The sequence below is a fragment of the Hippocampus guttulatus genome, chromosome 12 (assembly GCF_054856545.1).
Source record: "Hippocampus guttulatus isolate MCC_2025c chromosome 12, RoL_Hgut_1.0, whole genome shotgun sequence".
NCBI lineage: Eukaryota > Metazoa > Chordata > Actinopteri > Syngnathiformes > Syngnathidae > Hippocampus > Hippocampus guttulatus.
Window position 1 is genome coordinate 8,782,868 of NC_141272.1, and position 14,061 is coordinate 8,796,928.

Here is a 14,061-nt window from a genome sequence, read left to right on the forward strand (position 1 = left end):
ACAATTCGGTTGTGTGTGCGTGTGTGCTTGTGTGTGAGAGTGTAAAATGGCCTCCAATTCTGGAATGACCCTTGTAACACAGGAAACATGGTGCCAAATCATTGCTTTCTATTATTACAAATCAAACAATATGATTTATTGTTGTGTTTATTATTTTACTTTATGTTGACTGTTTTGTAAAGCGCTTTCTACAGCTGAAGCTGTTGTGAAAGCGCGATATAAATCAGGATGCATTGTGTATTGTATTAGTGGATTTGTACAATACAATAAGAACAGTATATTCCAAACTCAGTGCAATGTATGTTGTATTTTAGACCCACATCCTTCACTTTTGTAGTTGTCCATCTAATTTCATAGCATAGCATGACATAAAAATGAAGAGTTTTGTCCTTAAGTGCGATGCAATTGAAAGTGTAGGGACCTCATGATCAGACTTTGTATTAAAGTGCTGTGAAAGTTGAGTTTTTCCAGACTGCATCGTTCAATTCATGCAGCAGCTTTCAGTCTGTTGTGCTTGGCAAACCACTCGTTGCTTTTGTCATCAGCCATTCCCTGAAAAATAAGTAAAAGAAGACTGTAAGCATTGTATTTATTTTCTCCCCACACTTATTAGGGCACTTCATTCTGGGCAAGAAATGGCTGTTGCAATACAGGTCATAACAGTGTGATAAATATTTTTGTGTCATTCAATTACAAGATTTTCACAAGTGTTTTTCTTCTCTTTCAGCAGTTATTGAGGCAAACTTGCCTTGTTTGTGGTGGAATAGTTAGAAGCGTTAAGTTAGGGGTCTGTGGTCACTGCAACATGTTTTATGTCATTGTGATACCGTTTGTCCTAACGCTTACAAATGAAATGCAGGAGAATCACTGACCTTATCAAGGAGTTCATTTCCTTTGGGATCCACCATGGAAAGCTGTCGAAAAGCTTCATCACCCACAAAACAAATTTCATGACCATCCTAAAAGCGGGGAAAAAAAACAACCAAATATCAATTTTTTTTTAATCCGAGATTTTTTGACATGATGATCTTTTTCAACTTTGTATGATTTAACAATTTGATTCAATGGACATTAACCGCTTCTTTTCAGCACTCACTATATAAGGACTCATGCATGCATTCAAAAAAAGACATTTGCCAAAATACATCCACCGCCCCCCCAAAAAAAAAACCACAACACACCCAAGAAACTTGTAAGTCGGGACAAAAACACAATACAGTTTCAAATAACCAACAAACTTGTAAGTCGAGGTAAATGAAGTTACCACTGAATATATATATTTTTAGAGTTAATTAGGTGTATTTTTCTACTGTCTGTGTCCTGTGTGTTGTGTTGTGTTATTTTTGTTATTTTGACTTCAAAATGGCGCTGCGAGAGTGGCTGCCTTTCCAGCAGCTCCTATATTTTGTTGTTCTACTTCTTCCTTTCATAACGTTGCTGCTGTGAATTGGGAATTTCTCCATTGCGAGACTAATAAAGGTTTTCTTATCTTAATGTACTTACTGGGTCAGCTAGAATCACCACCTCCACAGTGGCTTTTCCTGGGGTATCCAAGCTCACTAAGGGTGTGAGAATTTTCTGATTCTCCTTTTTCATCAAGGCCTCCAGGTCAGAAAGCTATGGAAATCGGCGTCAAATTAATATTGAAGGAAGTCATGATCCCACTGAATAGAATTTGGCCAGACACACTCGTGCCCACTGTAATGACCAATGCACAACTTTGACAAGTCTCATGCGTATAGATGAGTAAAGGTTTTGAATACCTGTCCACTGAAGTGACCGCTACGCAACAAAAAGCCTTTAATTCATAAGTCACTCACACATTAAATAATACCAATAAAAAATCTATATGTTACTTGATCCCGAGGGCATGAAAAGGCAATCCTTCCAAATGCTGTTCCATGGTTTACAGTCCCATTGATGTCTTGCAGCTCCAGTTTACACTATACACACAAACATATATGGATGGCAATTAATGTTGGAGTCTTTTGAGATTAAAGTTCAAATTCATAGAAAAAAGGTCTTATTGAAAGTGAATTTCCGTCACCTGTTAAAATTTATTTTTGTTATATTCACACAAAAAGACTACCGGTATATCTTTGATAGAATTTGACTTTGATATTTTCATAGTATATAGTACGACTGTTGTTTCTGGAATATTATGAAATAATAATGACTTTAATCTAATATGCCATTTTCTTGTCTTAAAATGTTTCTTTTCCTCAACTTTATTCCCTTAATAATACACAAATTTCCCCGACGAATGAATATGGCTATTAAAAAAACCAAATGTTCTTAATACTATGCCTTTTTCTTTAAAAATGACTATGGTATATGCTCAAAATGTTCATATTTGATTGCAATATTATGTTTATTCCTTTGAAAAATATTACTTTAATCTGGAAAATTTACAACCTTATTCTTATAATATCTCTTTAAAAATCGTTATTCTAGAAAACAAAACAAATTAATCTGTGATCTCCTCAATCACACACATGAGTTACCTGTGTGTCTCCAAATCCCAGCAGCACCGTTTTCTTGTCATCATCCTTTTCTATAACCGTCATTCCCAACAATTTTGACCAGTAATGAGTGGACTTTGGGAGGTCCGATACTCCAAGGCAAACCTTCTGCACGGGATCTGGAGTAAAGAAATCATCATAGCAACAATGGAAAGAAAAAGAAGAAAAGACTCCCTGACACAAAAGAAACCTTTGACACTCACCTGTGGAGGGCTGTTCTTTGTCTACCAGGTAGAAGGAATACCCTCCCGGAGCCTGCGTCAGGTAAAAGCTGTCCCCCACTTGAGTGAGGGGCCAGCCCAAACGTTTGGCATTGCTGACGGCCTGGCTTGACTGAATGGTGAGCCCCTCCAAAACAAATTGCCGGTTTTAATGATAACAACAACAACAACAAATCTCGACTCGATAGTCACTTCAGCCCGTTTACTCCAAAGATGTCTTCAAACCTACCAAAAAATCATTTCCAAGTTGATACTCAGCCACCCCATAATTGTAGGTCAGCTCAGCAACAAAATGATTGTCCTCTGGACCAAAACCAACCATAGTCTTGCTCCATTTGCCATCGTATGGACTGTGTGAAGAGTCTAATTTTAAAACTGTATAATGTGCACAAAATTAAGGGTGTAACTCACCCATTGCATGTTGCCTTGCAGCCTTCGACAAACTCCTCGTGACGCAAAACCTGCAATTCACATTTGAGGACACTTACTTAGTTGTGAAACACGTCCATTGTCCACATTAACTGGGGTGATGAAATAGAAGGAAAAAAACCCACCTTCATGCCCAAAACATCTCGGTAAAATGTTGCCGTTTTGGCTCGGTCGCCAACTTTAAAAACGAAATGTAGCGCTCGTCTCATGTTCTTTTTAGAAAGACGTTGTCGTTGTTAGTTTTTTTAATTATGATTATCTGTGTCCCGGATTGAGACTGAACTTCCGCGTTGATCGATTTCTCTGCCTTCTATTAGCTGCAAGCAAAGCGCCAACATATTTTCTTAGTGACAACAGGTAATAATAGTACATGTTGGATCGAGAGAAACTGTTGTATAGTAAAATAGCATTAGATCACTACTAAAGGACATAACTTTTATAAAATACAGCAGAAACGTAGGCTTGTTTCGGTTAAAATGTCAAGCTCTCGCGATACTTCAGTTATCCATACAAAACAGGTAGAGGGCGCTGTAAAGTAGAGAAAAGAGGGGTTATTTAATTGTGATACTACATACCTTTGAGAAAATTTAATAACTTAATAAAGTGGTGATCAAATATTACATCGTACTCACAATGATGTCGAATAGTACGTAAAACTCTTGCCAGACTTACGATGGCGCTGTAGGCTGGCAGTGATAACATTCGAAAAGAGAAGAAGACAAGGAAACATGGCTACCTACATGAGTTGCCTCTTCTCCTTGGAACGAGCCGTTTTCTCTCCACGGGGGAATATCTTCAGCGTGGAAACTAAACGATACGTGCGCGGACTGAGAAGGAGGCCGGTCAGGGTTATATTTCCAGAAAATGAACCAAATAGAGGAGACGTAAAGCTGCCAATTTCGGAGGAGAGAAAGGTGGTAAGAGTTCCATTGAGAGCAGAGCAGAACCCTGGAGACAGAGGTGGTGTGAAGAGCAGGAATGGCGAGATATCACCACCAAAGAAGGCTCATATGGGTGGAAAAAGTGATCAACTTGATGGAATCCGCTTTGAGAGGGCTTCACCTGGAGATAAGAGCCTGGCGTGAGTGTTGTTTGCACACCCACACTGCCTCTCTCGGCATGCTTGTGATTTTTCTGACAAATGGTCAATAACATACAAAATAGCTCTCGGTATTATTACAGTATGATGTCAAAATTAAATTAGATTTTTATTTTCAGAAGAGTTCAATCCATCGAATTTCGTTTTTCTGTTATTTTCGTTTTAATGGAATTATTGTAATGTGAAAGCAAAAGTTTATGCACAATTGATACATTGGGAATGTTTTTTAAGTATGTGTAAAACAACGGCAAAAACGTGTAAAAAATCCTCATTAAAATATTTTCACAGGCACTGGAATTTACGACCTAGTTCCTAAGTGGGCATATACTGTACATTAAACATGCATAATAGGAAAAGTAGTTACCATTTTCTAACATTTGTATTTGAGACAGCCTGATTTAATAAAATATATAATTCAAATAAAATGATTACGGTAATGCCTTATAGAACTATTAAGACCAGAGTCATGTTGTTTGCCTTGCAGGAGGTTGGTGAGCGTGGCCCGTTCCAGAACGTTTCGGGAGCACCAAGGCAAGGTCCTGCTGGAGGGTCGTCGTCTGATATGTGACGCTTTGAACGCGGGCGCTGTTCCTCAAACCATCTTCTTCAGCACCCTCGAGCGCTTACGGGAACTTCCTTTGGACAAGCTAAAGAGGGCCACGCTGTTGAAAGTCAAGTTTGAAGACATCAAATTGTGGTCTGACATGGTGGCTCCGCAGGGAGTCATAGGTGAGAGTGGCTTTTACGGTAAATGTTACAGGGTTAATCTGAGACGGAATTCTCATGAGATTACAAACCCAAGTTTGCGCCAACCCCCTCCAAAAAATAAGAACATATTCTTTTAGATTACAAAAACTTTAGACAAAAAAGTCAATCTTTAAATTGAGTAATTTCCCCAAGACTTGTGAAAAAAATACTGCATTGCCATAAACACTTATTTTTTTAAAGTGATGAAAATGAAGTAATTTTTCAGAGAAAATAGTCATCACAATATTAAACTTTTTTTTAAAACAACTTGTAAAAAAAAAAAAAAAGTTATGTAACTACAAACAATATGACCTTTTTTGAACGTTTTTTCCCCCCAATGTGGCTCTAACACTACGTTTTGTATTGTTATTGATTTGGTTTTGTATGTGTGCGCAGGTATATTTTCTCGTCCTGACGCATCTCGACTGAGCTTTGCTGCCAGCAAACACTCTGTGCCTCTGTCACTCATATGCGACAATATCAGAGACCCTGGCAACTTGGGCACCATGCTGAGATGCGCTGCCGCCGCCGGCTGCCACCAAGTACTGCTCACTAAAGGTAATACTAGAGGTATGAACATTTTAATTGTTTTATGAAATAACGGTTTCCTGACATCTCCAGGCTGCGTTGACATCTGGGAGCCCAAAGTTCTGCGAGCGGCAATGGGCGCCCACTTCCACCTTCCCATTCATTCTAGTTTGAAGTGGGAGGAGGTGGAGCATCATCTCCCCGAGCACGTCGGTGTTCATGTGGCTGACAGCCAACAAAACCAGGAAGTGAACTCCTCTCACAAACCCAGCGATTTTGGCTGGATCAGCACGACACATGCGCACCGTGACGTCCACTTTGAGGAATCTGACTCAGATGAAGAAGAGCTCTCCCTGCCCAGAGTGGACGCTGCGCCGTACCATGATGACTGGGCGAGGAGACCAGTTGCCTTGGTGGTCGGCGGAGAGACACACGGGCTTAGTGTAGAGGCGCTGGAACTGGCAGAAAAGAGAGCGGGACGCAGGCTGTTCATTCCCATGGTTCCCCACATAGACAGCTTGAACTCGGCCATGGCGGCCAGCATCCTGTTGTTTGAGGGCAGGAAGCAACTGTTGACAGCTACGCAAAACTCTGGAAGGAAGTGGACGACCAATACAGGACGACACGTTTCATAATGTTAAGACATTGTGCCGTGTACTCAACTTCCAAATTAAATGTCTCTTATCTCAAACGCTTTAGTGATTATTTTTGCTTTAAAACACCAAAATGCCTTCTGTTGACCATTCAAACCTTGTTTGAATCCACTTCACACACAGGGCACGGAGGTGGAGTTTTCCTCCTTTTGTAGACGGGTACAGGTACAAAGGGGTGTTTGCGCTGTTGTAGGAGTGAACACACTTGTTTCACAGACAATATCGTTGACTCCACTCATTCCCTTTAAAAATTCAGTGCAGGAGAGTTGAACACAATCTCAAACAAAATTTCTGCATTCACTTTATTCTTTTTTTTTGTTTGTTTTTTTGTTTGTTTTCAAAGTTCCATGGTCCAGGTGTGAAAAAGATGTGAGTGACAAGTAGGTCCGCTGGGCTTCGCTAGAATCCAGAAATGCTATTTTAATAATGCCATATGTGGAAAAACAAAATAATCTTTATATATATTAACTGTAGGTGTGATAGAGTCAATGCAAGGCACCACAGGAGATGGAGAGAGTAAAAAAAAAAGTTAAAATAGTAAAAAGTGAAGGATGATGCTGAAGGAGTGCATTAATGATGAGTGTGAAGAGTCCCGTTCTTGTCTGTATTTAGACCTCCCGTTTCAGATGGGCTCGGGTTTGAGCTTGTCTGCCAGGAAGTCGCCAACAAACTGCTCCACCACGTCCGGCGTGATCTCTTCTACGTCGCGCACGTATTTGGCCCGTGCCGACATGTCGAGGATGGTGAGTAGCGGCGCTGCCTCTGGCAGATTTGTGTAATCACGCAGAGAGTCACTCATGTCGTCCTGGGGAGACAATGAAGATATTAGGGGCCCGTCATGTCCTGTGGGTGCCAGCGAGGGCATTTGCTGTTCGTCCAACTCCAATATAAGTACAGTGTCATGGCATTATAACCCTGGAAGCAATGAATATTTGAACACAAATAGTGGCGCAACAAGGCGCCAGATAATATTACGACTCACACGGCATATATTCTTTATCCTCTGTGGGGAATGATTAATATTGCTGGGCTTTCTGAGGAGCAGAGGGGGCAGCACATTGTCCATTGAATCCCAACATCTTGCTTGCCTTAAGTGTGTACGTACGTGTGTGTGTGTGTGTGTGTGTGTGTGTGTGTGTGTACGAGTGTGAGCCACATGTATTCTGAACGTCCTCAGACAGGAAGTGAGATGTGAGCACAATCAGGATGTGAAAATGAAATTTGCTGATTTCACAGGCGACAGAGGTAAAGACAGGAAATTAAACTGAAGGCTTTGAGGATGTAAAATATCTGATTTGGCTTATGAAGGATTCATGTTTAGGGTGTATTCACACCAAGACTTTTAGGCCAACATGGTGATGGGCTGTAGACAGAGCAAATTTCTGCCCCCTGTCAGTTTGTTGAGTGAAATACAAACTGGAATCTACAGATTACTTCCCACCACTCAAATCTACTTCAGCCCCATCTTGATCTTTACACATGTGCGCTAAATGCCATTCAGCCCATGATGGAAGGGATGTTTTCTTTTGCTCACCTCTCCGGCCACAAAGAAGAGCAGCGGCGTCTCCTCCTCCTTGGCTTTGTACTTAGTCATCAACTTCTCAGCGATGGGCCGGATCAGCTCCTTGGCCGGCTCCAGCTCGCCTTCATCCTCAGCGTCTGAAGAGAACAACAGATGGTCCGTGTCGTGTTTTGCTATACGGTTTGACCTCGACACACATCAGGAGGGTGTTGAATTTAGTCGGTTCCTGCCAAATACTCTTCCTTCTTCAAAAATTTGGAAGACATGTCAATCATGGGTGTACGGAAAATAAATCTCAAGAAGCAATGCCCGGAAGGTCGGCCAATTTTCCCACAAAAATCGAAACCTCTCCAGAACGCATCACTCTATTTTCAAAATTCTTGACGCATTGTAGTTGGCTTGAAGTGGCCATTCCAACCAGACCCAGAATTTTGACAGACTCATTATTTTCAAATCCCATCCCATGAAACTAATAACTTCGCTCTTTGTTTAAATTTCAGCCCCTCAAACCAAATTTTTCTTACTAGCATGAAATTAGGTATTTACTATCTATCATAAGTTGACTCCAAAAGTCTGACGAAGCCAAGTTTGCAACTAATTAAATAAATAAAAACCACAGCAAATAAGACATTTGATTTGAAGCGGCCATTTTTAGGGGTCCTTCAAGGGGTTAATTGTCCTAGATATTGAGTCGGACTGCTCCCAAATTGGAAATGTATATCCTTGACAGGTGGGCGACAACATACAGCAAGAGATTTCAATCGATATCGACAATGGCCGCCGACTCACCCACAAAGAGGACGAGGCAGGGTCCCTCGTGGAGTTGCGCAGCGTTGGCCTCGCTGAGCTCCAGCACGGGGCGAGGGTGCCACGGGAAAAGCCGGCATTCCGGATCGTTCAGCACCTCCACACGGCCCTGTCGCGTGATCACATGACCCTCGGTGTCCAACAGGATCAGGGTGGGAATACCTGAGGAGCGATAAAGGGGATTAAAAGCGAACAGGACAGGAAATGGATGATTGTCTGGATGCCATTTGTTTTGTTTTGCTGTATGAAGGTTTCGTTTTGTTTTATTTTCACAACAAAATGTTTTAAGATTTGCGGTTGTGGAAATTGGCATTACTGCATTTTCATAACAACGAAATAAGAATTTACTTAACAGTTGTCCCTTTTATGGAACCCCAACTTACCGGTACATTTTTATTTTCAAGTTTTTCTAACTTACATTACAAATTGTGTTTTTGACAGTATACATCTTAGACCACCCTCAAAGTAGGCATGCTTTTTTCTCTGTTGATTTTATGTCACAGAAGAAGGCAAAGGTCAAGTGTATTTTGGATCCGAACATTTCTATCCTGTTTATCCTCAGTAGGATCGCGGGTGACTGGAGCCTATCCTAACTGACTTGGGGTGATCATTTTAGTACCTCTGACTATTCCGCAGTCAACTAGAAAAAACCCACAAAGTGAAAAAAAGGGGGAATGGAACACTCAGTCCTGTGCACAACAGATGTGGCGTGTCCTAAAATGACTGTCAATGCAATCACTCCTCTGCAATTCTTTTGCACAACAGAAGTAATCAAATAATCCATGGAGTTAGAAACAGTCGACTCCCTGCCTGCACACATTGTTCCCCGTAGGGCTGCTTGTGGATCTTGTGATCATAATCTGAGCAGCCTTATCAGAAACAGCCGTGATGCAGGAGCACAGCCGGGGCGAGTGTCACTGTTCATCTTATGAAAATCTTCTCTGCTCATGTGGACTCCAGGCAGGCTAGAGTAGGTCAAGCAGGTGGGAGTGGCAGAGGGAGGGGGGTGGGGGTTGCAGCGTTGACATCTCTGTGCATTCCTCACATGCTTTGCAGGAAAAACCTCGCAACCCCCCCCAACCCCTCCAGCTTCACTTATTTGAGTCAGGGAATGAAGAGGAAGAGTGGGGAGCATAGTACCACAAACTGGATGACAGAGCAAATCCAGGAGCTCATAAAAATTCCAAGCTGCAATGAGAGATACAATCCTGACAATTTAGGATGTCAACCGTGAAAATATAAGTGTGAATTCTACAGTAGCTCAGCAATTCAGAAAAGAGCTCCTAAGGCAGAAAAAAAGCTGTTCCAGATGCAAATTTTCTGACTATGGATTGTTTATAGCCATTCTGTTTATTTACAGCAGGGGTGTCCAAACTTTCTCATTTGAGGGCCGCATCCATAAAAATGCAAGGATGCAAGGGCCACTTTAAAATTCTTCAACTATAATCCATTAAACACGCTAAAATGAATCAAGCAAGCACATATATTTTGTATTGTAAACATTTTCAAGTTGCTTGAAAAAAGAATGAAAATATTTTAAAAACTTGAGGTGCTAGAAAAAAAGCAAAGATGTATTTCTTTTAAATCAGCATAAAAAATACATTTAGGGGCACAAAAAGCTATCTGACTAAAATGTGGTGTTGCCCAGTTTAATTTATGTCTGTGTGTATGCTCGGTCTATATGGTACATGTTGCTGCACCATTTGTGTTCAAATACCAGTTGTTTGAAGCAACAGTATTACTGCTTATGTAAGACAAAGTTAAGTGGTTTGGTTAAATACACAACGTACAATTCTCCGTTTTATGTTTACTTAGACAGTAAACTTCAACTGGGAATGGCAATAAACAGCTTAAAGCAAACATGTGGTTCCTTTCCTTAGAAAACTGTTGGACAACTTCTAAACTGCACACAGTACGCTTGGAGGCGGGCAGAATTGACATCATGGTAAGAAAAAAAGCGCGTAAGTAGGTCAAATTTTCATGTGCAACACAAAGAGAAAAACAAAAAAAAAAGTAGACCGATCGTTACTTGCCCCCCCCCCCCAAAAAAACAACAACAACAAAAACCTCCCAAATTGGGACACTATGTTTCTATACCATGTGTCTGAATGCACTGCGAGCGGAGCACATTGTTACCTTGAATCCCATACAGCCTGTTGAGTCGCGAGCGTCGAGCCTCGTCTGAATATGGCACCGCCAACCAAGGCATCTCGCTGAAGTACTGCTGGAAAGACTCCTCAGACCTACAGGAAGGATAAATTAGACATGTGTGTGTCTCAATAAATAGACCTAATACAGTACACTGTATAATGGTAGCTTACCTGTCAGCGCTGACGAACACAATCTCAAACTTTTGACCCGACTCTTTGACTGTGCGATAGGACTCCACCAACACTCGTGTCAAACTGCGGCACGGTGGACACTAAAAGACATCAAAACAGATAATAGATAGACTTTATTATTCCTGTGACAAAGTGGTCATTTTTTTCTAAGACAAAAACAATGAATTACATCTATTGAGAAATGTTACTTGTGTTGAATGAATGAAAGAAAGAAATATTTGAAAACATTTCACACTAAAGTTGTATATTTTTTTTCAAGAAAAGGTGTGTAATTGTGAAATGACTTTTTTGTTGTTGTTTTTTTAGAAGTCCGATTTCACTCTTGTGTAGAGAAGAAATGTAAGATTCTGACTCTGATGATTTTACTCCCCTTAGATTACTACTATAATATTGTAATATAATGATGTTTTTTTTCCTTAAAGGCCCTAATACTCAACTGAACGTACAACCCTTTGCCCCCCCCCAAATGCAATGGAATTCTTCACCGCTTGGGGGCGCTTTACGGTTTATGAAAGACACGTTTTCTGCATTTGCACTCCTAATGACTTGGTGCTTGGTGGTATTGTGGTGCAAAACAATTCTCTTTCTGGTCCGTCTCAGTGTCATGCGTGATTGTGGTTTGCTCGAGACAACCCCTCAATAGAAGCTTTTGGTTTCTGGCAGCTTTAGGACCAACTGGGACCAGCGTTTGCGCCAGTGCTGAGATGAAAGTACAAAAAAATAAATCATGACTGTACTTTAGTAGCATTTTCATGTTTCTGTATTTGAGTATTTATTTTTCTGCACATTCTCACTTTTAATCCCCAAATTCGTTTTGTACATGGGTATGCATACTTTGTTCTCCTTTGCCAAAATAGTCTTGTGACTTTTTCAAACTCCGTGGAGGATGAAACAAGAGGTACAGTCAACCGAGGCGAAGATCTTTCCTTCACACAAACCTCACTCGCCGCCTCTGAGGCGAGAGTCAATAACGTCACGTCATAAAAGAGGCTCACCCAGTGCGCCGAGAAGTAGACCCCCACATGGTAGCCCTCCAGGGAAGCGCTGTCGGTCGACTGCCTGTTGCTCCTGAGCAGAGGCCCCGCAACTACCTCCGCAAACGGTTTGGGCCCCCAGGGGAACTCCAGGCCTGTGAAGAGGAGAGCGGGAACAATATAAGGCAGGTGTTGTCCAAATACCGGCCTTGAGGTCCATTTGGAGCCTCTGCTGCTAAAGTTTGAATGACAAAAGACTATTTGTAGTCAACTGCAAAATTGAAGTTGATTAAACAATGATGGCATTGGTATTTTTTTCATCGCAGTTTAGTGATAGCATAGTATTACTTTTGATTTTTTTTTTGTAAAAAGTTGAATAAAAATTTGGCATACTATTTTTACATTTAACATTTACATTAAAATTACTACTACTACTTGAAGTTTTGCATTTTAAATATTACACAGTTTGATGAAAATCCAGAAGAGCATTTTTAAATTTAAACTTGTAAAAACATTTGAATGTTAGAAAATAGACCTTTTTTCTCAGTTGAATGTGACTATCTCACAATTTTTTTTCTTTAATTTTTCAAATGTAAAAATCAGTTGAATGAAAATCTGGCCCAATTTTTTTTAATGGACTTCCTCCCCATGATCACAAGTGACTACAGGTGGAAGTTTGCTCTTTGCCAGTATAAAAACAGTATTTGCTGCATTCTATGCTGGGGAAATTATCGCACATATTGTATTGCAACTTAAGTGTCGACCAATACGCAGAACAACAAGAAAATTCCAAGGAATTTGCTGAAGACCCAAGAAGGACAATTACAGATGTACGCGCCAAGTTGGGGTAAAGTCTTTTGGAGCCTGTTCTAAACAAGTGCAGATTTCAAGAGCATCAATGAAAACAACTGCACGTAAACAGAGTGACCAATGCTCAGACCTGCGGTGAAGTCGTAGGAACTAAAAAAGGGAAATGTAGAATTACAGACATTTTGGAAAATTCTTTTGGAGAGGGGAAATGTTAAAACAAGTGCAGATTCCACAATCATCAAGTGAAACAGTTGTACTTCAGTGGATTTGAGCAATACCCAATACAATGGAGAAAGTCTTAGGAACTCCGCAATTGCAAATTTCCACACTGTGCGAAAGCTTTTTGAAGTTATTTGAATGTCTGGAAAGTCTGGAAGAGGACTAAAAACAAAGACTATGTAGAGTCTCTCAGGATAAATTTAATGAACATGTTTCCATCGCCATCCAAAACTATTTCCTGTCTTTGAAGAAGCTACCACACATTATGTCGAAATCTGTTGAGAGTTTCGAATGAACTTGACATGGGTGTTGTTTTTCGAAACTTTGAGGTCAGAACCTAATGTGTTTTTCAAACCACTGAGGACAATTTTCAGTTTTTGATGAACGTAATAGTTGCATTTCATAAGCAACGAAGAGCATCTTCAACGGATTTGCTTGACACCACAAATACTCATAACAATGGGAAAATAGGAACTCTGTGAGTATCTGGATCGAGTTAATGCACCTCTACCACTTTGCCTTTCAAAGACACCTTTAATGGTCACTTCAAACCAAAATCACAAACTTTCTGAGCATTTATGACTAGTGGCGCGTTATTGGCTAGTCCTAAAACTTTGAGACCCACGCACATTGACAAAAACCCCAAATTCTCACAATTTAGCATCCATCTGTCTGGTAAATATTGCACAAATGTGTTCGCCACCATGCAAAGTCTGCAGTAGGAATTTATGTTTCAAGTTTCAAACCAACATGGTTGAATTTCTGCTTTCCTTTTTTTTGTGGCGGAGGGGGGGGAGGGATTACTTCTTGAGAGTTTTGGTGGGAAGACATGCCTACTAAATTTAATGTTGCAAATTAAAACTAGCTTCAGAGCCTCAAATGTCAAATAATTTTATTAATGGAATTATTATTAATTTTGTGTTTTATGGAGAGTCATCAAACTTTGCCACCATGGTTCGCTCAAACGCAAACATGCAAACCCAAAACCTTTGCCATTAAACATTGTCCATCTATTTACTATGCAAGGTTCAAATTGGACAGCAATCAAACTTAACCTCTCGTCCCTGAAGGACTCCTAGAAATGGACAAATGAATTGACACTTTGAACGAAAACCAGCGATTTCCTCTTCGCTGGGCATGGCTTCTTGAGACATTTTTGTGGGTCTAATAATGATAAACAAACACACC

At 40.5% G+C, this 14,061-nt stretch overlaps 3 protein-coding genes across 3 annotated transcripts in view; 1 reads left to right on the top strand and 2 right to left on the bottom strand.

Moving 5' to 3' along the window:
* Positions 1–288: 288 nt before the first annotated feature.
* Positions 289–3,491, bottom strand: glod4 (glyoxalase domain containing 4). The gene is made up of 9 exons (XM_086126090.1): positions 3,298–3,491; positions 3,155–3,204; positions 2,973–3,093; positions 2,726–2,870; positions 2,505–2,641; positions 1,857–1,943; positions 1,504–1,617; positions 873–959; positions 289–552 (listed from the first exon to the last, which is right to left on the bottom strand). Exons 1-9 carry the CDS (start codon positions 3,379–3,381, stop codon positions 487–489), a joined length of 891 nt encoding a protein of 296 aa, XP_085982216.1. The 5' UTR covers positions 3,382–3,491; the 3' UTR covers positions 289–486.
* Positions 3,492–3,686: 195 nt separating this feature from the next.
* mrm3a (mitochondrial rRNA methyltransferase 3a) lies at positions 3,687–6,237 on the top strand. The gene is made up of 4 exons (XM_086126087.1): positions 3,687–4,253; positions 4,756–5,000; positions 5,415–5,576; positions 5,640–6,237. The coding sequence occupies exons 1-4, from the start codon at positions 3,901–3,903 to the stop codon at positions 6,179–6,181; spliced, it is 1,302 nt and encodes a 433-aa protein (XP_085982213.1). The 5' UTR covers positions 3,687–3,900; the 3' UTR covers positions 6,182–6,237.
* A 250-nt stretch (positions 6,238–6,487) lies between these two features.
* nxn (nucleoredoxin) overlaps positions 6,488–14,061 on the bottom strand; it is a 29,527-nt gene continuing 21,953 nt past the window's right edge. Inside the window, exons 3-8 of the mRNA XM_086126153.1 lie at positions 11,866–11,999; positions 10,850–10,950; positions 10,665–10,771; positions 8,511–8,690; positions 7,734–7,858; positions 6,488–7,004 (exon numbers count right to left, since the gene is read on the bottom strand). Coding sequence (XP_085982279.1) covers positions 6,822–7,004; positions 7,734–7,858; positions 8,511–8,690; positions 10,665–10,771; positions 10,850–10,950; positions 11,866–11,999 — 830 coding nt within the window. The 3' untranslated portion in view covers positions 6,488–6,821. The remainder of the gene's footprint in view (positions 7,005–7,733; positions 7,859–8,510; positions 8,691–10,664; positions 10,772–10,849; positions 10,951–11,865; positions 12,000–14,061) is intronic.

Bases quoted from the DNA above. Each gene is read 5' to 3' on its own strand.
- mrm3a (XM_086126087.1), top strand. From the start codon at position 3,901: ATGGCTACCTACATGAGTTGCCTCTTCTCCTTGGAACGAGCCGTTTTC. The intron at 4,254-4,755 runs GTGAGTGTTGTT...TTTGCCTTGCAG, and splicing joins CCTGGAGATAAGAGCCTGGC to GAGGTTGGTGAGCGTGGCCC. The intron at 5,577-5,639 runs GTAATACTAGAG...TGACATCTCCAG, and splicing joins CCAAGTACTGCTCACTAAAG to GCTGCGTTGACATCTGGGAG.
- glod4 (XM_086126090.1), bottom strand. From the start codon at position 3,381: ATGAGACGAGCGCTACATTTCGTTTTTAAAGTTGGCGACCGAGCCAAA. The intron at 3,205-3,297 runs GTGGGTTTTTTT...TGTGAATTGCAG, and splicing joins GAGATGTTTTGGGCATGAAG to GTTTTGCGTCACGAGGAGTT. The intron at 553-872 runs GTCAGTGATTCT...CTTATTTTTCAG, and splicing joins GAAATGAACTCCTTGATAAG to GGAATGGCTGATGACAAAAG.